Genomic DNA, 23,190 nt, shown 5'->3' on the forward strand with positions numbered 1-23,190 from the left:
AAATGACTTTCACAAATACCTTCGTGAATCTGACGAAGTACAGAATTACCTTCTTATTTGGAAATACACTTGAGAAGTGGTAACATAGAACCTTGTTTGTATAAAGTTTCATTTACCATCGTAAATCTAGCGGCCTTTTTTCTCAGCTGGATAGCTGTCTTCTTTACTTCTGGGAGAATTCCTTTCTCCAGATACTCCCCCACTTCCTTTTGCCATCCAGGTGCCGGTTCTGTTGTCAAGGCCGAGACCTCATCGATTATCGTAGGTCGGGACAGGGACTGAATTACTTTCTTGGATTCTTGGACAGGTTCCTCGGTTGAAGCAGTCTGAGCAAGATGGTCTACTTCTGCATTTTCTTCCATTGGAATTTTCACAATGCAGAACTTTTTAAAAGAACTCTGTAAGTCGTGTACTTTTGATAAGTACAGCCTCATTTTATCTCCCTTGGCCTCGAACTCTCCTTGGATGTGCCCCACAATCACTTGAGAATCGCTTCGTAATTCGACGAACTCAGCTCCCATTTCTCGGGCTAGACCGAGTCCAGCAATCACAGTCTCATACTCGGCTTCGTTGTTAGTAGTTTTAAACTCCAACCTTATGGAGTTTCGCAGTTCTTCTCTTTCTGGGGTGATGAGTATTACCCTAGCTCCGCTACGTCTCCTTGTGGATGACCCATCCACATAAACTACCCAAGTCTCATCCTTTGGCCACTGAGTAGCATCTGGCAAATTAGTAAATTCTGCCAGAAAATCAGTCAATGCTTGACCTTTGACGGAGTTCCGAGGAAGGAATTCGATATCAAACTCTCCAAGTTTGATCGCCCAATTAGCCAGCCTACCAGACAAGTCTAACTTGTGCAGCACCTTTTTGAGAGGGTATTCAGTGAGAACCCTTATCGTATGAGCCTGAAAATATGGTCGAAGTTTCCTGGACGCAATGGTGAGAGCAAAGGCAAGCTTTTCCATTTGGGGGTATCTCTCCTCGGCCCTTTTTAATGCTCGGCTGATGAAGTATATGGGTTTCTGCACCCCCTCTTCTTCTCGTACAAGGGCTGCACTAACTGCTTTAGGAGAAACGGCTAGGTATAAGTATAATACTTTTCCTGGGGTTGTTCGACTGAGCAAGGGTGGATTAACTAAATACTTCTTTAGTTTTTCAAAGGCCTCCTCGCATTCCTCAGACCACTCAAAGGCTTTCCTCAAGATTTTAAAGAATGGCAGACACTTATTAGTGGACCGAGAGATGAATCGGTTAAGTGCTGCTATCCTTCCTGTCAATTGTTGAAACTGTTTCGTATTCTTCGGGGACGGCATATTCAGAACTGCTTGGATCTTCTCTGGGTTAGCTTCAATCCCTCGGTTTGACACCATATAGCCGAGGAATTTTCTAGAGGACACTCCGAATGCACACTTTGCATGATTCAGCTTCATCCCATACATCTTTAATGTTTCAAATGTCTCACGTAGATCAGTTGTATGGTCCTGTGGCAACGTGCTTTTGACCAGCATGTCATCTATGAATACCTCCATGTTTCGGAACATTTTATTTACCAATCTTTGGTATGTCGCCCCTGTATTCTTTAGGCCAAAGGGCATGACTTTATAGCAGTACAATCCCCGGTCGGTGATGAATGCAGTCTTCCCTCTGTCTTCAGGGTGCATGTAGATCTGGTTATACCGGGAAAAAACATCCATAAAGTTGAGTAACCCATAACCCAACGTTGAATTGACTAGTGCATCAATGCGGGGGAGATGAAAGCTGTCTTTTGGACAAGCTTTGTTGAGGTCGGTGAAGTCCACACACATTCTCCACTACCTATTTGATTTTTTAACCAATACTACATTGGCTAACCAATCAGGATAATGAACTTCTTCAATAAACCAAGCTTTTAGTAATTTCTCCACCTCCTCGGCTATCGCCATATTTCGTTCAGGAGCAAACTTCCTTCTTTTTTGCTTCACTGGTTTTACACTAGGATCTAAGTTCAACTGATGAAGTATTTCTTTAGGGCTAATGCCAGGCATGTCTTCATGTGTCCACGCAAATACCTCCAAGTTTACTTTCAGAAAGATGATGAGGCTTTCTCGAATGTTTGAGGAGAGTTGAGAACCGATCTTCACCACTTTGCCATTTGCTACTGTTACGTCTTCTAGCGTTTCGGCAGGCACACCTTTTGGCTCATGTTCCTTTTTGCTTCGCACGATACTTATCGTCAAAGGTGTGGCTTCTGAAGGCTTTTTCAAGGAAGTTATATAACACTTCCTTGCTGCAGTTTGATCACCCATTGACTTCTCCAACCCCTTCCTCTGTCGGGAACTTCATCTTCAAGTGGTAGGTTGAAGTTACTGCTTTCAACTTATTCAGGGCTGGCTGACCGATTATTGCGTTGTAGGCAGATGGTCGGTCGACTACCAAAAAATCGACCATAATAGTCGATTATCTGGGAGCTGTTCTTGCTGTGATGGGAAGTGAGATGATTCGAATAGGTTGGACTTGCTCTCCCGCAAAGCCAACTAAGGGAGACCCAAATAGCGTGATCCTACTTCGATCGATGCCCATCTGCTTGAAAACTGGCCAATAAAGGATGTCAGCTGAGCTTCCATTATCTACTAAACTTCGGTGGAGCACATGGTTGGCCACGGTCATAGTTACCACCAGTGCATCGTCATGGGCATCATTACCCCCTTTGTGTCTTCCTCAGTAAATGATAGAACTATGGGTTTTCGCTTCAAAGTCTTCGTAAGCCTTTCGAGAAAGAGAACTTCCTGAGTCTGCATCCTTCTAGCATGGGCTCTTCTAGCTGAGTTAGACTCTCCTCCGCCAGCTATTCCTCCAGCAATGGTTAGGATTTCTTATACTACCTTATGATTACGAAGTTGGGGATGAGTGTCCCGATCATTCCTCGGCTCGGCTTGCCGATTATGTGCTGGGTCGACATACCGATCATCCCTTTGGCCATTACCATGCCTTGGCCTTTGGTCACGGCCTCCCCCAACTTCTCAGTTCCCCTAAAGCGGCAGGGGTCGTTGAGGGTCTCTTCCTCGTTCTCTTTCGTCTGCCAAGAACCTTACTAGCTTACCATTTCTAATGAAGGATTCAATCTTTGACGAAGAGATACACATTCCTCTGTCAGGTGGCCAACTTCATTGTGATATTGGCAGAACTTGGTATGGTCTCGCTTAGATGCGGGACCCTTCATCCTTGTTGGCCATTTGAAGTTGGGGTCCTTTTTGATTTCCATCAACACCTCGGTCATGCTAGTGTTTAATGGAGTGAACTTGCTTGGTTTTCGTTGGGAGTCATTCCTTGGCTTAGGAGTTGCATTGTCCTGCCATTTCGGGATCTTCTCATGGTTTCTCTCGGAACTTGCTAATGCTGCTTTACCTTTTTTCTCAGCGAGTCTCTCTTCACCGAGTTTCCTCTTGCCGAGTCTCCTCTCGCTGAGCAGCCTTCTCTTGGGACTTCATTAGCGCCGCCACCATTTCCTCCTAGTTGATGTATTCGTCAGCTTTATTTATAAAGTAACGAAGAGTCACCTTCGTGGTTTTCTTTGATAGCTCGGCCATCAGCGGCCCCTCAGCTTTCACCCTATGCATCAGTGCATCGAGTACTGTTTGCTCACTTGGATTCTCCACCAGCAACTTCTCCTTGTTGAATCTGAGCATGAAGTCTTTCAAATACTCATCCTTCCCTTAGACCAGAGAGAGCAGGTAAGCTGGGCTCTTCTTCCTTTTTCAAGTAGCCAAAAATTGGGTGAGGAAGAGACATCCTAAAGATTTGAAGTTATCCATTGATTTGGCTGGGAGCCTTGCGAACCATTCTTTAGCTGCTCCTGCTAGAGTTAGTGGAAATGCACGGCATGAGATTTCATCTAGGGTACCGTGGAGGTTGAAGTGTGCACGGAGGCCTTCCATATGTTCGTTAGGATCTCCATTGCCATCAAACTTATCTCTATGAGGCATTTTAAATTTATCAGGTAGGGGAAAGTTTATTACCCTATCTGTAAAGGGTAGGTTGGTGTTTTCCATGAGTTCCTCTGCCATCACCCCATTCTCTCCGTTGGCTATCTTATCAGCCATCTCGGCATACTTCCTCTTCAGGTCTCCCAGCTCAGCACTTACATTAGTCTCATTATAACGAGTATGGGTTCCCCCACGATGAGAGTGACTACGATGGGACCTGTCGTGATTAGATCAATCGTGATGGGATCTTCCGTGGCGTCTCTCACGATGAGACCTGCTATGATGAGATCTTTCAGACCTGCTATGATGAGGTCTTTCAGACCTGTCAGTGCTGGACTCCTCATGGTTATCTTCGTTTTCAGCATTAGATTTCTCAGGGTTGCCCTTGTTCTGGACAGTAGTATGATGACTGCCATGGACCGAGCTAGCACTCCCTTCAATCTGTTTGCCTTGGCGGATGAGTTCTCGTCGCTCCCTCTCACGCCTTTCTTCTCGCTCACGCTCTTTGCGAACATTACGACCTTCAGCAGCTGTGAGTTAGGTAGCAAGCTCTTCGTTCTGCTTCTTCAGGGCGTCCATGGAAGCAGTCATTTGCTTCCTGAATTTGGCAAGATCCGGGGGAGTAGTAGTTGCACCGGGCAGCTCAGCTCGACCCTCCAACTGCTGCTGTGATGCACGCGTAGTTACCATTTTGGATTGTTGTCAGAAACTGATGAAAATCTCGAGTTCCCATAGACGGCGCCAAATTGTTGAAACACAGCTTTTCGAGGTATGACGTGGCATAAACTGCACGGTGGTGCAACGAGAGGAGTTGACCTTGCACACAAGAGCAAACAACAGGATTAGAGTCCCCGGTGGTTTGCCCGCGAAGATACTTCGATGCCTAGGTCAATGATTTGAGAAAGGAGATGTAAGCAACAATGAAGCTGGATAGTAAGAGTTGTGATTACCTTAACCTTGATGATTGATTTGTATTTATATCATGAGAGGAGTTTGACCTCCCGTACGTTGAGGGACCTTATCCCTTAATATCTGCTATGCAAACATTCGAAAAATGGATAGTATTTGTTAGCTGTTCCGTGATCTTGGTAGCCCAAGATTAGGGGATGAAGATCATAGCTTTTATGCGATGTGAAGTCACAGTGTCCAAGTAGGTCTCGGCCACCTTCATTAACTTACACGCTAATTGACTTATCTTGATTGACACAGAATTTGAATGTTGAATGGTTGATCATTTCTCTTGTGATGGAATGACCAATGCACCCCCGGTCTTTGACTATCTTGGCCCATGAGTTATGTCTCAAGCTGGGAGCACGAGACCTCCTTGGGCTAAGTCAACCGAGGTCTTAGCACCCTTCGTATGTTCGTAGGATCCTTGGGTCTTTGGGTCATTGGGCTTTATCTGACTGATCCTTGTCCCCAACAATTATCTACTATAATTAAATATTATTTTTTAGTATTATTTTATTAGTTTTTTTTTTTATCATTTTCTTATCTTCCCTATATAAAGAGATAAAGAGAGAAGGAGAGAAAAAAAGATTAAAAAAATAGAAATAAAAAAAAAATATAATAAAAATATTATTTACAAGTTGTTACAATAATTTGTAAATATAAAAATTTACTATAATAATAGTAAGAAAATTATCTATTTTACAATATCTGTCAAAGCAAGATAAATTAACAAAATAGCTAAATTTAACGAAAGAAGTAAATTTAAAAACACGCGATAAAAAGAAAATCTTGGCGCCCAAGCTATGTCGAGGAACCGGTGGCTTCCAAGGTCACCGGCGGCGTCAGATAGTTTGACAATTTTGAACAAAAGCAACATGCTGTCACTGTCTCAATCTGTCCCAACAGGTACAGGTGTTCTCAAATTCACGTAGTCAAACGCTCGTGTTGTTGACCGGCTTAGATTCACTCCCTCAGTGAGCCGACAAGTTTGAGTGTGTGTGGAAAACATTTACGGAAAACACAAAAAAGGACACGCACCATTATTGGCAGGCATTACCATGGGCCTCTTGAACCAATTTCCCATCCACCGAATTGGAGTGGGCATTTATCCATTTTTATTTTTAAAAAATATATTATTTTTACATGCACTTTTAGTATCTTATTAAAAAAATGTATACAAGAACTTACATGGTACACCCAAAAAAATAAAAAAAAAATGTATATAAGAATATAGATATTAATTTAATGAACTGAATTTAAGAAATTTCTTCCAATTTAATTTAATTAAGAAAAAATTGTCTCAAGTTTTTCTTTTTTCTTAATGAAATTATATTGAGTTCATAAGTTTTGATGTGATTTGGATTTAGTTAATAGGTTTTCAATATCAAGAACAAGGTTATTAGGCGGGAAAGATCGGCCTTGACCCTTCCCTATTTCCTTTTGCTACCCCAGAGAAAAAGAAAAATAAGAAAAGAAAAAAAGGTCCAAAATCTTTAGATTTTGACGAGGTTTCACAAAAGGTCTATTGACCATCAAAATTAACCATATGTTATAACCCAATGCCAATGCCACATTAGCAAATGCCGAGTCATTTATAAAATAAATAAATAAAAAAATGCTACTCAATATTCTTAAATGTCTGTTTCTTAGCATTTTCTTTGTTCTTTTACTTTTTAAAAAAATAAGTGAATGTGAACATATCACATAGATAAAAATATTAAAAGATAGACATTTGAAAATATTGAATAACAAATTAACTTGACTGGAGAAACAGAAACTAATCGATCTGAAACCAAAAGACCTAAAAACCTAGAGAGCAAATCCAACGTTTCAATCCCTGCAGGAGTAGGCTGGTACTCTTAAGAACAGAGTTCTTGGACTTGCATAAGAAGTAATGCAATACAATTGTTCACTTTATTGGCTGCAGAAAGAAATTGTTGTCACAAATTATGAATAATTAGAACACGAGTGGCATTACCCTGTGAGATTGTTAGATTGGGATATGCATGCCACTCCTTGGACTCTTTTGATTTTTTGTTTTTCTAAGAATGATTTGGAATTTGCTGTCGTAGTGGCATTGACATTATGTGCTGATATGAGGTTGGTTTGTTAAATAAAACACATGTGACAAATGACTAGATGACTGACGGTTAACTTTGACGGTAAAATGACAAGAAAAACCATTTCAAATATGAACAAAATCTAAGAACTTTATTCTTAACATTAGAGACCCAAAAACTAAATCCAAATCATATGAAAATTCAAAGACTAAATATGATTTTCCTTAAATCTAAGAATATCTTTGCTTATTGATAGAAGAGTAATGCTACATTCTACACCACCATTCGATCCATTTTATTTCCATTTCACTGAGTTGATATGGCAGTACTCATTAATCTTTTGTTAAATTACTAGTTATGCCAAAAACTTAAGCTTATAAGAAGAGGTAAATTTAATCACTTAACCATATTATAAATTTAATCACTTAATCATATTACTTTAATACCTTTAGATTAGTTATTATTAAAAAAAAAAAAAAATTCTAATAAACACCGTTACATCATTCCAAGAAATAAGATAAAATATAAATATAGTAAGTTACATTACTTTTAAAGAAACATTTAACATTGGACATTACTATTTTCATTTAACTCAGTTGATATGACAGGCCCAATAATACTTGGAATAATCATTATTAAAAAATAAAAAATTAATAATACTTGAATTAATCATTACTAAAAAAATAAAAAATTCAATGGCTCACTACCAAGTAACCACAGTAAAATCCCCTTAAAAAATAAAAGTAAGCACAATAAAATGAAGGTTAGACTTTCTCTCGAGTCAAAACCTCCGAATTGCAAAGAAATACTTTTTTCTTTTTATCCTTGGGCTGCAAGCAATGGTTAGGGGGGAGTGGTTGAATTCCGTTAACGGGTGAAAACATTTGAATCTATCGTACTAGCAGACGGACCAATAGCGGCATCAAATCTGGACATGTGAGATGTCATACATCACCCAATTCAGTCAGGAGTTTTCAACCTTCAGTCTTCCCCCCCTGGGTTCTTCGAACCTGCCTCAACGTCCACTGTAGTTATTCGGATCAAAATATTCCATGGTTCTTAATATTTTAATACTTATTATTTTATCTATTTTAAAAATAATAATCGATATTTCGACAACTTTAGGATAAAGCATGGAAAACTACTCCAGATGATTGTTTATATGCGGCTTTAGAATTTGCCTTGGACAGAGATGAGTGCCCCTATCAGTAATCTCATCAGTTTTCAGTTCCATCTGTTCCACATTTGAGAGTTCTCTGCTACTTAATTCTCATGCAAACCCGTTCGTGGAGAAACCGATGGATATCTGAGGTTCTTCCACTTTAAAACTTTTCTTTTCCATTTTCATTTTGTCATTATTAGCTTGTTCACATCTGTTTTATAGATATATCCTAGTGTTTAGTTCAGCGTTTATCTAGTCTGGGATCCGGCTTCTGGTTTGATACTATATATAAATTGTTATGGATCCTACATTTGCTGGGTTGCCTGATTTAATCAAAAATGTCGTGGTCAATGATGACCATGCCATTTCACCCAATTCCAATCAATACCCAGATCTTTTAAACAAGTACAAATTCAATGTGCCCTCCCAGGACTTTAGCTTCCTTGGAAGTTCATTGCTTTCACCTGCCCTGGGTCCAATTGATTTCACTCAGCCCAAAACTGTGGCCCCATCGGCAGAGCCATATGCTCCGTCTATGGGTACGAGTCCGGGGGGAGACTCGTCCTCGGACGACAGTGAGTTCTCGGAAACGGTTCTCAAGTACATAGGCCAGATACTTATGGAAGAGAACATAGAGGGCAAGCCCTGCCTGTTTTACGACCCTTTGGGTCTCCAAGTCACCGAGAAGTCCTTCTATGATGTTCTCGGTCAGAAATACCCTCCTTCCCACAACTTGGGAAGACCTGATGATGTTTTTTCTCCTAGCAGTGGTAGTGACTATGGTGTTAGTAATAGCACTAATCCACAGTTGGTCAGTGGTGCTGGGGAGTACATGTCCTCTTTTTCGCAAGTTGTTGTTCCTGTGGACTATGTTTTTCAGCCCAATTTGCAGCCCAGTAATGGATCACAGTTTTTAGCCAATCAGTCAAACTGCGTGACTAACATCGGTGATGGCATGGAACTTTTGGCTCAGAACAATTTTAGTGATACTGAATCTGCGTTGCAATTTAGGAGAGGGTTAGAGGAAGCTAGTAAGTTCCTTCCTAGGGGTAATCAGTTGGTTGTTGATTTGGGGACTAGCATGGTATCACCAGAGTTGAAGGGAGAGGATCAAAAGGTGGAAATAAGGGGGGAGAAGGGTGAGAGAGAGAATTCACCGGATTGGCTAAGGGGAAGGAAGAATCATGAGAGGGAAGATGTCGGTGTAGAAGAAGGGAGGAGTAATAAGCAGACTGCGGTTTATGTGGAAGAGAGTGAATTAACAGAAATGTTTGATAAGGTGTTGCTTTCCACTGAAGCACTTTCTCTGCTATGTGATGACAATGACGATGAATCCGAGAAGAATGAAGCAAGCAAGGCCTCACAGCCAAATGGGCAGCCGCAAGGAGTTAATGGTGGGAAGAGTCGTGCTATGAAGCAAGGCAGAAACAAAGAAACGGTTGATTTGAGCAATCTTTTGATTCAATGTGCGCAAGCTGTATCAGCAGCAGGTGACATTAGAACTGCAAATGGATTACTGAAGCAGATTAGGCAGCAGTCTTCCCCTTATGGTGATGGGTTTCAGAGGTTGGCCCATTTCTTTGCTAATGGCCTTGAGGCACGCTTGGCTGGCAGTCGCATTGGCATTGGCACTGGAACTCGAATTTTTTATAGTACCTTAATTTCCAAAAGGATTTCAGCTTCTAAAATATTGAAAGCTTACAAAGTTCATCTTTCAGCCTCTCCTTTCAGGAAGACCTCATTATTATTTGCTACCAAAATGATTAATAAAGTTGCAGAGAAAGCAACAAGTCTTCATATTATAGACTTCGGTATCGAATATGGTTTCCATTGGCCACTTTTGATCCATAAGCTCTCAAAAAGAGCTAGAGGACCTCCCAAGCTACGTATTACCGGAATAGAGTTTCCCCAACCCGGATTCCGTCCAACGGAGCATATTGAGGAGACCGGTCATCGCTTGGCTAAGTATTGTGAGCGGTTTAATGTTCCTTTTGAGTACCATGCTCTGGCATCTCAGAACTGGGAAACCATCCAAATTGAGGACCTTAATATTGATAGGAATGAGATGATTGCTGTGAACTGTATGTACCGGTTTCGAAACTTACTTGATGAAACATTTGAAGAGATCTGTCCACGGAATGCGGTTTTGAATTTAATCAGAAGGATAAATCCCAATATTTTTGTCCATTCTATTGTTAATGGAAACTACAATGCCCCCTTCTTTGTCTCACGGTTCCGAGAAGCACTCTTCCATTACTCTGCTTGGTATGACATATTTGATGTTAATTTACCCCGGGAGAACCTAGAGAGGCTGATGTTTGAGAGAGAGATCCTTGGGAGGGAGGCTATGAATGTTATAGCATGTGAGGGCTTAGAGAGAGTTGAGAGGCCTGAGACTTACAAGCAGTGGCAGGTCCGGACTATAAGGGCTGGTTTCAGGCAGCTCCCATTGGATCAAGAGCTGATGACTATATTCAGGTCTAAGATGCAGGAATGGTACCACAAGGATTTTGTCCTTGATGAAGACAACCACTGGATGCTTCAGGGATGGAAGGGCCGTATTATCTATGCTTGCTCTTGTTGGGTGCCAAATTAGGATCCTCCTTGCACAGGATGTTTGTGAAAACTCATAATTGTGTGCATGGCCGGCAAGAAAGATACTTTAGGTAGTGTTCAAACTATAGTTCTTGTTCAATTTCCAATTTTTTTTTTTTTTTTTTTTTTTTTCTTTTGTACGAGCAGGTAGACTATAAACATATCTTGTATGCTCATCTTCTTGAACTTTCTAAGGGTGCTTATATAATATCACGATTCTGCTCAGGGATCACAATTTTGTTAAACCAACAAGTAGAGAAGTAAAACTTTGTATTGTGTGTACCATGTTCCAGATTCTGTAATGAACTTAACGTTTTGTATTGTAATGTTTTGAATGATCTTGGAATTTATGGAATTGAGTAGTAGAATTGAATGGAAATTGGATGTAAATGTCAAAATTAGCTGTTTCTGAGGACTGCTTTGACCTCCAAGAGAACACAACTGGTTTTAAGGTTCTGAGTATCTTTGCAATTCTACTTGTGGGCCTTTTATACCAAATCCGAACAACTAAGAAGCGGGGCGGTTATTAATCGCTAAAAAAGCCGCTAATAACCGCAACCGCATAACCCCCAATTCATGATTCCTTTCTATGGATACACTTGTCTCCGAGGCTTTAAGAACTCCAACTTAATTTGCTGCAGAACGTTGAAGAGCCTTGGAGTTTGAAAAAACAAGAGTTTGCTGGTGGAGGTACGATTGCCCAGAAAAGTAAAACTGCACAAGTTCATAATTTTGTCTGAAAGGGTGAGTGATGCCGGTGAGAACAAACACACACACCAAAAAAGAAATAAATTATGAGTTGGAGATTATGTCTAACTATTTATGGTGATAATCTGCAGAGGTGAAGAGATAAAAATAACAAAAAGATAAAAAAGCTCATACCTAATTGCAACAAGGTTGGCATCTGCATTAAAATTCATAAAGCTTTCCCAGTAATCTTGTACCATGAGAGAAGCTGATCATTCACTTTTTAATTATAAGTTGTGTCTCTTTCTTTTCATGGGATACTAAGTCCATGAGTGTAGCTTGTTTTGTTAATTTTTTATTTTTTATTTATTTTTTATGTTTTTGGCTCTTTTTAAGTTGTTTGTTAATATTTTTGTTTAAAAAAAACAAAAAAAAAGGAAAAATGTTAGAATGTATTTGGCACTACGATCTCACAATCAAAAAAAAAAAAGAAGTGATTTTAAACCAAATTATAGAAAATCTATCATTTGGTAGTGCATTTTTTAAAAAAGTGAGATTTGAAAACATAGAAAAATATGTGTTTTCAAATCATAGATAAAAGACACATAATTTTAATAGTCAAACTATGATTTTATAAAACCCTTAATTCCATTTTAAGAAATTACATTTTCAAACCACTATATTTAAAATAACACATTTTAAAATTAGAAATTCAGTCCGTTATTTGTTAATATGAAAAAAAGAAGTTAAGACTTTTTATTAATAAAAAAAAGAAAGGAAAAATGAGTGGAATGCCAAACAGAACATGGACTATGTTTGGCATGGACTTGAGAAACGAAGTTACTTGAAATTGTAATAAATTTGATTGATGTGATAAAATATATATATATATATATAGAGTGATTTTTTATTTTAATAGTATTTTTCTTGAGCGGCACGTCAGCAAATAATGATTCCAAGGTCAGTAGTTGACTCTGTTGACGAGTCAAAACATTGAAATTGTATAATTTGTATCAATGCCTCTCAGGATTGGAGTTTGACTCCTTTTTCAGTCTTCATGCACAGCGTCTTCGAAACTTCCCCGAACGTCCCCAGAATTCTCTCGGTCAGAGCTGAGTGCCGCTCTCTGTAACCTCATCAATTTCTTTTGTCCCATCTTGCTGGTCCGCGTCTGAGAATTCTCTGCTATTTCTCAGATAAACGTGTTTGCTTCTCGCGGAGAAACCGATGGATATCTGAGGTTCTTCAACTTTAAACCTTTTCTTTTGCCTATAGCTTGTTCACATCTATGTTATAGATATATCCTAGTCTTTGATATGGTTTGGGTAGTTCAGTGTTTATTTGTTCTGGAATTCGGCATATTAGTTTGATACTATAAATAGTTATGGATCCTAAGTTTTCTGGGTTGCCTGATTCCATAAACAATGTCTTGGTAGCTGATGACCATGCCTTTTCACCCAATTCCAATCAATACCCAGATCTTTTAAACGAGTACACATTCAATTTGCCCTCCCCTGATTTTAGCTTCCTTGAAAGTTCATCGCTTCCACCTGACATGGGCTACACTGATTTCGCACCGCCGATAACTGTGGCCCCAGCAGCAGGGCCATATGCTACGTCCGCTGGCTATAGCATGAGCACACCGTCTGTGGGTACGAGTCCGGGGGTAGACTCGTCCTCGGACGACACTGAGTTCTCGGAAACGGTTCTCAAGTACATAGGCCAGATACTTATGGAAGAGAACATAAAGGACAAGCCTAGCCTGTTTTACGACCCTTTGGGTCTCCAAGTCACTGAGAAATCCTTCTATGATGCTCTCGGTCAGAAATACCCTTCTTCCCTCAATTTGCAGCCCAGTAATGGATCACAGTTTTTAGCCAATCAATCGAACAGCGTGACTAACATCGGTGATGGCATGGAGCTTTTGGCTGAGAACATTTTTATTGATAGTGAATCTGTGTTGCAATTTAGGGGAGGGTTAGAGGAAGCTACTAAGTTCCTTCCTAGGGGTAATCAGTTGGTTGTTGATTTGGGGACTAGCATGGTATCACCTGACTGGAAGGGAGAAGATCGAAAGGTGGAAATCAAGGGGGAGAAGGGTAGAGAGAATTCACCGGATGGGTTGAGGGTAAGGAAGAATCATGAGAGGGAAGATATAGAGGTAGAAGAAGGGAAGAGTAATAAGAAGTATGCGGTTTATGTGGAAGAGAGTGAATTGACAGAAATGTTTGATAAGTTGTTGGTTTCCACCGAAGCTATTTCTCTGCTACACGATAACAATAACAATGAAACCGTGCAGAATGAAGCAAGCAAGGCCTCACAGCCAAATGCGCAGCCACAAGGAGTTAGTGGTGGGAAGAGCCGTGCTAAGAAACAGGGCAAAAAGAAGGAAACAGTTGATTTGAGGACTCTTTTGATTCAATGTGCGCAAGCTGTATCAACAGGTGACATTAGAACTGCAAATGAGTTACTGAAGCAGATTAGGCAGCATTCTTCCCCTTATGGTGATGGGTCTCAAAGGGTGGCCCATTTCTTTGCTAATGGCCTCGAGGCACGCTTGGCTGGCACTGGCACTGGAACTCAAATTTTTTATAGTTCCTTAATTTCCAAAAGGATCTCAGCTTTTGAAAATTTGAAAGCTTACAACGTTCCTCTTTCTGCCATCCCTTTCAGGAGGATCTCACTATTCTTTGCTAACAAAATGATTAATAAAGTAGCAGAGAAAGCAACACGTCTTCATATTATAGACTTTGGTGTCGAATATGGTTTCCATTGGCCACTTTTGATCCATATGCTTTCAAAAAGAGTTGGAGGACCTCCCAAGCTACGTATTACAGGGATAGAAATTCCACAATCCGGATTCCGTCCGACTGAGAGTATTGAGGAGACTGGTCGTCGTTTGGCTAAGTATTGTGAGCGGTTTGATGTTCCTTTTGAGTACCATGCTCTTGCATCACAGAACTGGGAGACTATCCAAATTGAGGACCTCAAGATTGATAGGAATGAGGTGCTTGTTGTGAACTGTTGGTACCGGTTTAAGAACATACTGGATGAGACAGTTGAAGAGACCAGTCCACGGGATACCGTTTTGAATTTAATCAGGAGGATAAACCCCAATATATTTGTTCATTCTATTATTAATGGATCCTACGGTTCCCCCTTCTTTGTCACAAGGTTCCGAGAAGCACTGTACCACTTCTCTGCATTGTATGACATATTTGATGTTACTTTACCCCGTGTCCGTGAGAACAAAGAGAGATTGATGTTTGAGAGAGAGTTCCTTGGGAGGGAGGCTATGAATGTTTTAGCATGTGAGGGCTTACAAAGGGTTGAGAGGCCTGAGACTTACAAGCAGTGGCAGGTACGGACTATAAGGGCTGGCTTCAGGCAGCTCCCATTGGACCGAGAGGTGATGACCTTGTTCAAGTCTAAGATGATGAAATGCTACCACAAAGATTTTGTACTTGATGAAGACAACCACTGGATGCTTCAGGGATGGAAGGGCCGAATTGTCTATGCTTCCTCTTGCTGGGTGCCGAATGAGGATATTTGTGGAAACTCATAATTGTGGGCAGGGCCGGCAAGGATACCTTAGGTACTGCACGAACTATTGTTTTTATTCAATTTCCATTTTTTTTTCCTCTTCTGTACGTGCAGGTAGATTATAAACGTATCTTGTATGCTCATCTTCTTGAACTTTCTAAGGGTGTTTATATAATATCATGATTCAGCTTAGGGATCACAATTTTGTTAAACCAACTAGTAGAGAAGTAAACTTTGTATTGCGGGTATCATGTTCCAGATTCTGTAATGAACTTAACGTTTTGTATTGTAATGTTTTGAATGATCTTGGAATTTATTGAATTGAGTAGTAGAATTGAATGGAAATTGGATGTAAATGTCAAAATGAGCTGTTTCTGAGGACTGCTTGACCTTCAAGAAAACACAACTGGTTCTAAGGTTCTGAGTATCTTTGCAATTCTACTTGTGGGCCTTTTATACCAAATCCGAACAACTAAGAAGTGGGGCGGTTATTAATCACTAAAAAATCCGCTAATAACCGCAACCGCATCACCACCGATTCATGATTCCTTTATATGGATACACTTGTCTACAAGGCTTTAAGAACTTGGAACATAATTTGCTGCAGAACGTTGAAGCGCCTTAGAGTTTGAAAAAACAAGAGTTTGCTGGTAGAGGTACAATTGCCCAGAGAAGTAAAACTGCACAAGTTCATAATTTTGTCTGAAAGGGTGAGTGATGCCGGTTAGAGCAAACACACACCAAAAAAAGAAAGAAATTATGAGTTGGAGATTATGTCTAAATATTTATGGTGATAATCTGCAGAGGTGAAGAGATAAAAATAACAAAAAGATAAAAGAGCTCATACCAAATTGCAACAGGGTTGGCATCTGCATTAAAATTCATAAAGCTTTTCCAGTAGTCTTGTACCATCAGAGAAACCGACGATTCACTTTTTAATTATAAGTTGTGATTCTTTCTTTTCATGGGATACTAAGTCTATCAGTGTAGCTTGTTTTTTTTTTTTTTTTTTTTGTCTTTTTAATTATTTTGAGTTGTTTGTTAATATTTTTGTTTTGAAAAGAAAAAAACGAAAAGAAAACTGTTAGAATGTATCATTTGGTAGTGCATTTTAAACTAAATTATAGAAAATCTATCATTTGGTAATGCATTTTTTAAAAAAGTGAGATTTGAAAACATAGAAAAATATTTGTTTTCATATCATAGGTAAAAAACACATAATTTTAATAGTCAAACTATGATTTTATTAAACCCTTAATTCCATTTTAAAAAATTACATTTTCAAATCACTATATTTAAAATCACACATTTTAAAATTAGAAATTCTGTTGGCTGATTGTTAACGTCTAAAAAAGAAGTTAAGGAAAGGAAAAATGAGTGGAATGCCAAACAGAACATTGGCTATGTTTGGCATTGGACTTGATAAATGAAGTGACTTGAAATTATAACAAATTTGATTGATATGAAAAGAAAAAAAAAAAAAAAATTTATATGAAAAAATGATATATATATATATATATATATATATATATTGTAATGATTCTTTCATTTAAATAGTATTTTTCTTGAGCGGCACATCAGCAAATAATGATTCCAAGGTGAGCAGTTGAGTCCGTTGACGAGTCAAAACGTTGAAATTGTATTATTGCCTCTCAGGATTGGAGTTTGACTCCTTTGTAAGTCTTCATGCCCAGCGTCTTCGAAACTTCCCGAACGCCGCTCTCTGTAATCTCATCAATTTCTTCGGCTCCATCTTGCTGTTCCGCGTCTGAGAATTCTCTGCTATTTCTCAGATAAACTTGTTTGCTTCTCGCGGAGAAACCGATGGATGTCTGAGGTTCTTCAACTTTAAACCTTTTCTTTTGCCTTCAGCTTGTCCACATCTATGTTATAGATATATCCTAGTCTTTGACATCAATGACATGGTTTGGGTAGTTCAGTGTTTATTTGTTCTGGGATTCGGCATATTAGTTTGATACTATAAATAGTTATGGATCCTAAGTTTTCTGGGTTGCCTGATTCCATAAACGATGTCTTGGTAGCTGATGACCATTCCTTTTCACCCAATTCCAATCAATACCCAGATCTTTTAAACGAGTACACATTCAATTTGCCCTCCCCTGATTTTAGCTTCCTTGAAAGTTCATCGCTTCCACCTGACATGGGCTACACTGATTTCGCACCGCCGATGACTGTGGCCCCAGCAGCAGAGCCATATGCTACGTCTGCTGGCTATAGCATGAGCACACTGTCTGTGGGTAAGAGTCCGGGGGTTCACTCGACCTCGGACGACACTGAGTTTTCGGAAACGGTTCTCAAGTACATAGGCCAGATACTTACGGAAGATAACATAGAGGACAAGCCCTGCCTGTTTTACGACCCTTTGGGTCTAAAAGTCACCGAGAAATCCTTCTATGATGCTCTCGGTCAGAAATACCCTCCTTCCCCCAATATACACCAGGAAGAACCAACTTATATCAATCTCAACTTGGGAAGGCCGGATGATGTTTTTTCTGCAAGCACTGGTGGTGATTATGGTACTAATAGTGGTTCTAGCACTAGCAATAGTACTGATCCACAGTGGGTCATTGATGTTGGGGAGTATAAGTCGTCTTTTTCGCAAGTTGTTGTTCCTGGTGACAATGTTTTCCGGTCCAATTTGCAGCCCACTAATGGATCACAGTTTTTAGCCAATCAGTCGAACAGCGTGACTAATATCGGTGATGGCATGGAGGTTTTGGCTCATAACATTTTTACTGATAGTGAATCTGTGTTGCAATTTAGGAGAGGGGTAGAAGAAGCTAGTAAGTTCCTTCCTAGGGGTAATCACTTGGTGGTTGATTCGGGGACTAGCATGGTATCACCAGAGTTGAAGGGAGAGGATCAAAAGGTGGAACTCAAGGGAGCGAAGGGTGAGAGAGAGAATTCACTGGATGGGTTGAGGGTAAGGAAGAATCATGAAAGGGAAGATGTAGAGGTAGAAGAAGGGAAGACTAATAAGAAGTCTGCGGTTTATGTGGAAGAGAGAGAATTGACAGAAATGTTTGATAAGTTGTTGCTTTCCACCGAAGCTATTTCTCTGCTACACAATAACAATAACAATGAACCCGTGCAGAATGAGGCAAGCAAGGCCTCACAGCCAAATGCGCAGCTACAAGGAGTTAGTGGTGGGAAGAGTCGTGCTAAGAAACAGGGCAAAAAGAAGGAAACGGTTGATTTGAGGATTCTTTTGATTCAATGTGCGCAAGCTGTCTCAGCAGGTGACATTAGAACTGCAAATGAGTTACTGAAACAAATTAGGCAGCACTCTTCCCCTTATGGTGATGGGTCTCATAGGTTGGCCCATTTCTTTGCTAATGGCCTTGAGGCACGCTTGGCTGGCACTAGCATTGGAACTCAAATTTTTTATAATTCCTTAATTTCCGAAAGGATCTCAGTTTTTGAAATATTGAAAGTTTACGAAGTTCTTCTTTCAGTCTCCCCTTTTAGGAGGACGTCGCTATTCTTTGCTACCAAAATGATTCATAAAGTAGCAGAGAAAGCTACAAGTCTTCATATTATAGACTTCGGTATCCAATATGGTTTCCATTGGCCAATTCTGATCCATAAGCTCTCAAAAAAAGCTAGAGGACCTCCCAAGCTACGTATTACAGGGATAGAGCTTCCGCAACCTGGATTCCGTCCAACAGAGAGTATTGAGGAGACCGGTCGTCGCCTGGCTAAGTATTGTGAGCGGTTTAACGTTCCATTTGAGTACCATGCTCTAGCATCACAAAACTGGGAGACTATCCAAATTGAGGAGCTCAAGATTGATAGGAATGAGATGATTGCTGTGAATTGTATGAACCGGTTTAATAACCTACTTGATGAGACAGTTGAAGAGACTAATCCACGGGATGCGGTTTTGAATTTAATCAGGAGGATAAATCCTGATATTTTTGTCCATTCTATTGTTAATGGAGCCTACAATGCCCCCTTCTTCGTCACACGGTTCCGAGAAGCACTCTACCACTTCTCTACATTGTATGACATACTTGATGTTACTTTACCCCGTGAGAACCAACAGAGGTTGATGTTTGAGAGAGAGATCCTTGGGAGGGAGGCTATGAATGTTGTAGCATGTGAGGGCTTAGAGAGGCTTGAGAGGCCCGAGATTTACAAGCAGTGGCAGGTCCGGACTATAAGGGCTGGTTTCAGGGAGCTCCCATTGGACCAAGAGGTGATGACCTTGTACAGGTCTAAGATGAAGGAATGGTACCACAAGGATTTTGTACTTGATGAAGACAACCACTGGATGCTTCAGGGATGGAAGGGCCGTATTGTCTGTGCTTCCTCTTGTTGGGTGCCAAATTAGGACACTTTAACCGGATGTTTGTGGAAACTCATAAGTATGGGCAGGGCTGGCAAGGATACCTGAGGTACTGTTCAAACTTTTATTCTTGTTCAAATTTGAATGTTTTTCTCTCTTTTGTTGGTGCCGGTTTATTATAAACGTATCTATGTAAGCTTATCTTCTTGAACTTTCTACAGGTTTTTATAAATGGTGGTAGGACTATGGATACAATAAAATACTTGGAACAAACTGCAAACCCTTTTGAAGATGCTGTAATTACCCTAATACTGTCTACTGACTGGTTTGGTGGGACTTTTGCCCTTCTTCTTCGTATATTTTTCCACGAGCTTGAAGTTTTGTGTTTGTTTTATACGATGTACTAAAAGTAAGTAAAAGATCATAATTTCGTGATATTGCGGTTCTCTTCTGGTTTGTTGGTCATTTCGTTGTGTCATTTTTGTGAGCATTGTATCTTTGTTTTCATTTTATGAACTGGATATTGCTAATGGAATTTCAGATATATTAAATGATAGCACTATAGCAGATTCTTGGTGATCTTAAAAATATATGCTTGGCTAGCGCCTGTCATGCAGGGCAGCAACAACTACTTGGTATTCAGAATTCTATTTCTTTGTGGGCTGGACCAGCTTGTTTATTGTTATTGGATGTATGCTGTTGTGGTGCTTGTTCTGCAGGCGCCATTCTAAAATTCTGGCAGCTATAACATTTTTCCCTGTCCAACGTAAGTTTTGAATCTTCATTTTTTGTTTAATGTTTGGACTAAATTTTGGTGTATGGTTTTGGATTATGGGGAGCGATTACTTAGGGAAATGATTGTGGGAGATTGAAGTTGATTTTTGGTTGTGGGTTTTATCTTGATAGGTTTGTGGAAAATTTTGTGGTTGTTGAGTTTCTTGGTAGAATTTGGGTCTTTTAGATGAAGGATTGTCTGAAATTGGGGGAGGATGATTTCTGGGTTTTCTTTATATGATTGACCAAATGAGAGGTGGCTTTGTACTTTGTATGGGTTTTACCTTGGTGACCCAACGTTGGGTAACGGAGGGTCACCCGCCGATCCACTGTGGTGACCCACGATGGGTCACTTTTTTTTTTTTTTTTTTTTTTTTTTTCTTTTAAAAAGATATAATAATGATAATAATAATTTTTTATTTGTAAATAAGGATAAATTTAAAAATATAGAAAATTTCAGGGGTATAAAGGTCTTTTTACCCTTACTACCGTTTGATTTAACTCCAATCTCTAATGGAATGGGGGTAATTGAAAAAAAAAAATCAAAAGATTGATACACTAAAGTGAGTTTTTAAACTTTAGAGAGGTGTTTGCAAAATGTATGACATTTAAGGGGCTAAGTGACGTTAGTCCTAAAAATTAAAATAATGCATTGAGAAGTTATAACAAGCTCTTTTGGTTTCCTATAAATTTAGTAAAACTGTAGTAATTCCAATGCTTACGGAACTAATGGAGTATTTTCTGTGTGTGATTTTTTGATATTTTCCCAATATATAAAGAAGAGAATGGGTTATAAAAGAGCGGCTAGGAATGCACTTAAGAGTGTGTGCGTACCGACACATAAGCTTGAAATAAGACTATATTCTATAATAAATATCAAGCTATAAGCATTATCATAAGATTTCGAACTTACTTGGGGTGTGTTTTGGATTGTCATCTTGTAAGTATATTCTGTGTTTTTAAAAGATATTATAAAACTTAAGGCGTTTAACATTGCGATTTAAAAAATATTTAATCTAAAATAGGAAGAAAAAAAACGAGAGATTTCTATAAGCAGGCCAGGGGTGCTTATTTTAAAAAGTGCGAATTTAAACCAAAATTACAAATTCGCATAACAAATATTTGATAAAAAAAAAAAAAAAAAAAAAAACTTTTTAACATATTTCACCATACACCTTTGCGGTTTTAAAAAAGTAGCGATTTCAAAAATGAAAATTTTTAAAATTGCACTTATTAAAGCTGTCATCCCAAACAGACCCTTAGCATATATTAAAAGATAAATTACAATTTTAAAGGTTAAAACATTTAATTATGAATTTAAAAATCACATTATTTTAAATTACATATTTTATAATCACACATGAAACCGTGACAATCAAAAAGAATACTTCGAGAAGGGTCACCGGGAGAAAAGTCCCTTCATAAATGCACAAAATGATCTTTTTCTCTTGAGTTGCACTTGCACATTGTTGTGCAAAAACACACCGATTACAATTACGGTTAAATATGGCAATAACAATCACACACAAAATAACACCAACATTTAAGTGGTTTCCTCAATGTGAGGTACGTCCACTGGCAGAGGCGATCACGAATAAATTCACTATGAAATATGAAGTACAAAAATATAGTAGAGATAAATGACTCAAACCCAATACACCAAAATCTCACTATCACATAATAGAAATTATTCCCCAAAGAGAATACAAACTCTTCATCTTTTGTTGGGATACGATGACGGCTAGTCTCTTTTATTTTTCTCTCCTATTGTGCAGTGTTATTCTCTCTTATTTTCTTTATGGCAGCCCACCCTTTTTCTCTGTATGCGCACGGCTCCTGGAGAAAATCAAGAAGAAAAACCTTCTTTGATACGGCTTCTTTCTACTTGTGCGGCATTGCAAAAGGACAACCACGGTTTCTTTCTTGCATGCGGCACCACAATAGAATTGAGGGCTTTCTTGTGTTTTTGCTTTTCACCCTACCTCAAGACCATATGTCACTTGCCTTTTATAATGGAGTAAAGTCGGTCAACAAGGCTTCTCCTATTCCAAGTCTAACACTGAAACAAAATCCCAACATAACTCGTATTTGAGAAATAAAGTCCAAACAAAGCAAGGAGAAATAAAAGCAATAGGGCCCATCATTAATTCAAGTCACATGTCAACAATCTCCACCTTGACTTGAATCCCATCAAGTCGCAACAAAACGAATTTCCTTCTGATGCCTTCGCCCAAGCCCCTAAGGGCTATCACAATCCATGAGTGTTACTCAAGTCCAAGAACCTCTTGAACTATAGTGTAGGACCTGGTTTAGACAGACTACCATGCTTTTCCGCAAGTCCTTTAGGCCACTCAGCTTTCTCTATTGACTCTTTCTTTCTATAGACCCATATGCACCCTTTAGCCTTCTTTGCCTTGAGCAATTCTGTCGATTCCCAAGCTTTAACTTTCTGTAGTAACTCCACCTCTGTCGGCATGCTATTCTAAACAGACGATGAGTCTCCACTACCAGCTATCAGAGAAAAGGAAACCATGTCCTCAAATCCATACCTCTTCGGTACTTTTCGATCACGTTTCTCTCTGCCTCTTGCTAAAGAATAAGGTTCTTCTCGGTGCTCTAAATCTCTTGACGATTCTTCGTCATCACATATGTCTGTGAGTGAACGCTGTTCATCAAGCTCCACCTCCACGACCTGTTTCCCTTTTTGGCTCTCAGTCGATACTTCATTCTCACCCTTTCTTAACATATAGGCCTCATCAAACACCACGTCTCTACTAACAATCTTCTTCTTTGAGACTGGATCCTAGAGCCTATAGCATTTAACACCAGATTCCAAACCAAGACAAATACATTTTCCTGATTTTAAATCTAATTTCGATCGTTCTCCACTCTGCACATGAACATATGTCGGACAACCAAATATTCTCAACATAAAATAATCAACCGGTTTACCTGACCATACTCCCTCTGGAATCTTGAAGTCTATCCTAGCGGCTGGAGATTGGTTGGTGACAAAGCATACCTAATTAATTGCCTCAGCCCAGAAACTCTTTGGCAATTTTGCACTCAACCTCATACATCTCGCCTTTTCCAACAGTGTTCTGTTCATCCTTTCGGCAACTCTGTTCTACTGTGGAGTCCCTTTCA

The 23,190-nt window shown here is 39.4% G+C and overlaps 1 protein-coding gene and 2 pseudogenes across 2 annotated transcripts; all 3 read left to right on the forward strand.

The window, feature by feature from the left end:
* The first annotated feature begins 8,433 nt into the window (after positions 1-8,433).
* Positions 8,434-10,779, forward strand: LOC132164349 (scarecrow-like protein 34). The gene is made up of 2 exons (XM_088519100.1): positions 8,434-8,985; positions 9,016-10,779. The coding sequence occupies exons 1-2, from the start codon at positions 8,434-8,436 to the stop codon at positions 10,729-10,731; spliced, it is 2,268 nt and encodes a 755-aa protein (XP_088375226.1). The 3' UTR covers positions 10,732-10,779.
* A 1,797-nt stretch (positions 10,780-12,576) lies between these two features.
* Positions 12,577-15,280, forward strand: LOC132162757 (scarecrow-like protein 34 pseudogene; annotated as a pseudogene).
* Positions 15,281-16,619: 1,339 nt separating this feature from the next.
* On the forward strand, positions 16,620-19,836 carry LOC132164510 (scarecrow-like protein 34 pseudogene; annotated as a pseudogene). The gene is made up of 2 exons (XR_015913010.1): positions 16,620-19,378; positions 19,491-19,836. The product of XR_015913010.1 is annotated as a scarecrow-like protein 34 pseudogene (transcript).
* The last annotated feature ends 3,354 nt before the right edge of the window (positions 19,837-23,190 follow it).

The sequence above is a fragment of the Corylus avellana genome, chromosome 8, assembly GCF_965113065.1.
Source record: "Corylus avellana chromosome 8, dhCorAvel1.hap1.2, whole genome shotgun sequence".
Taxonomy (NCBI): Eukaryota; Viridiplantae; Streptophyta; class Magnoliopsida; order Fagales; family Betulaceae; genus Corylus; species Corylus avellana.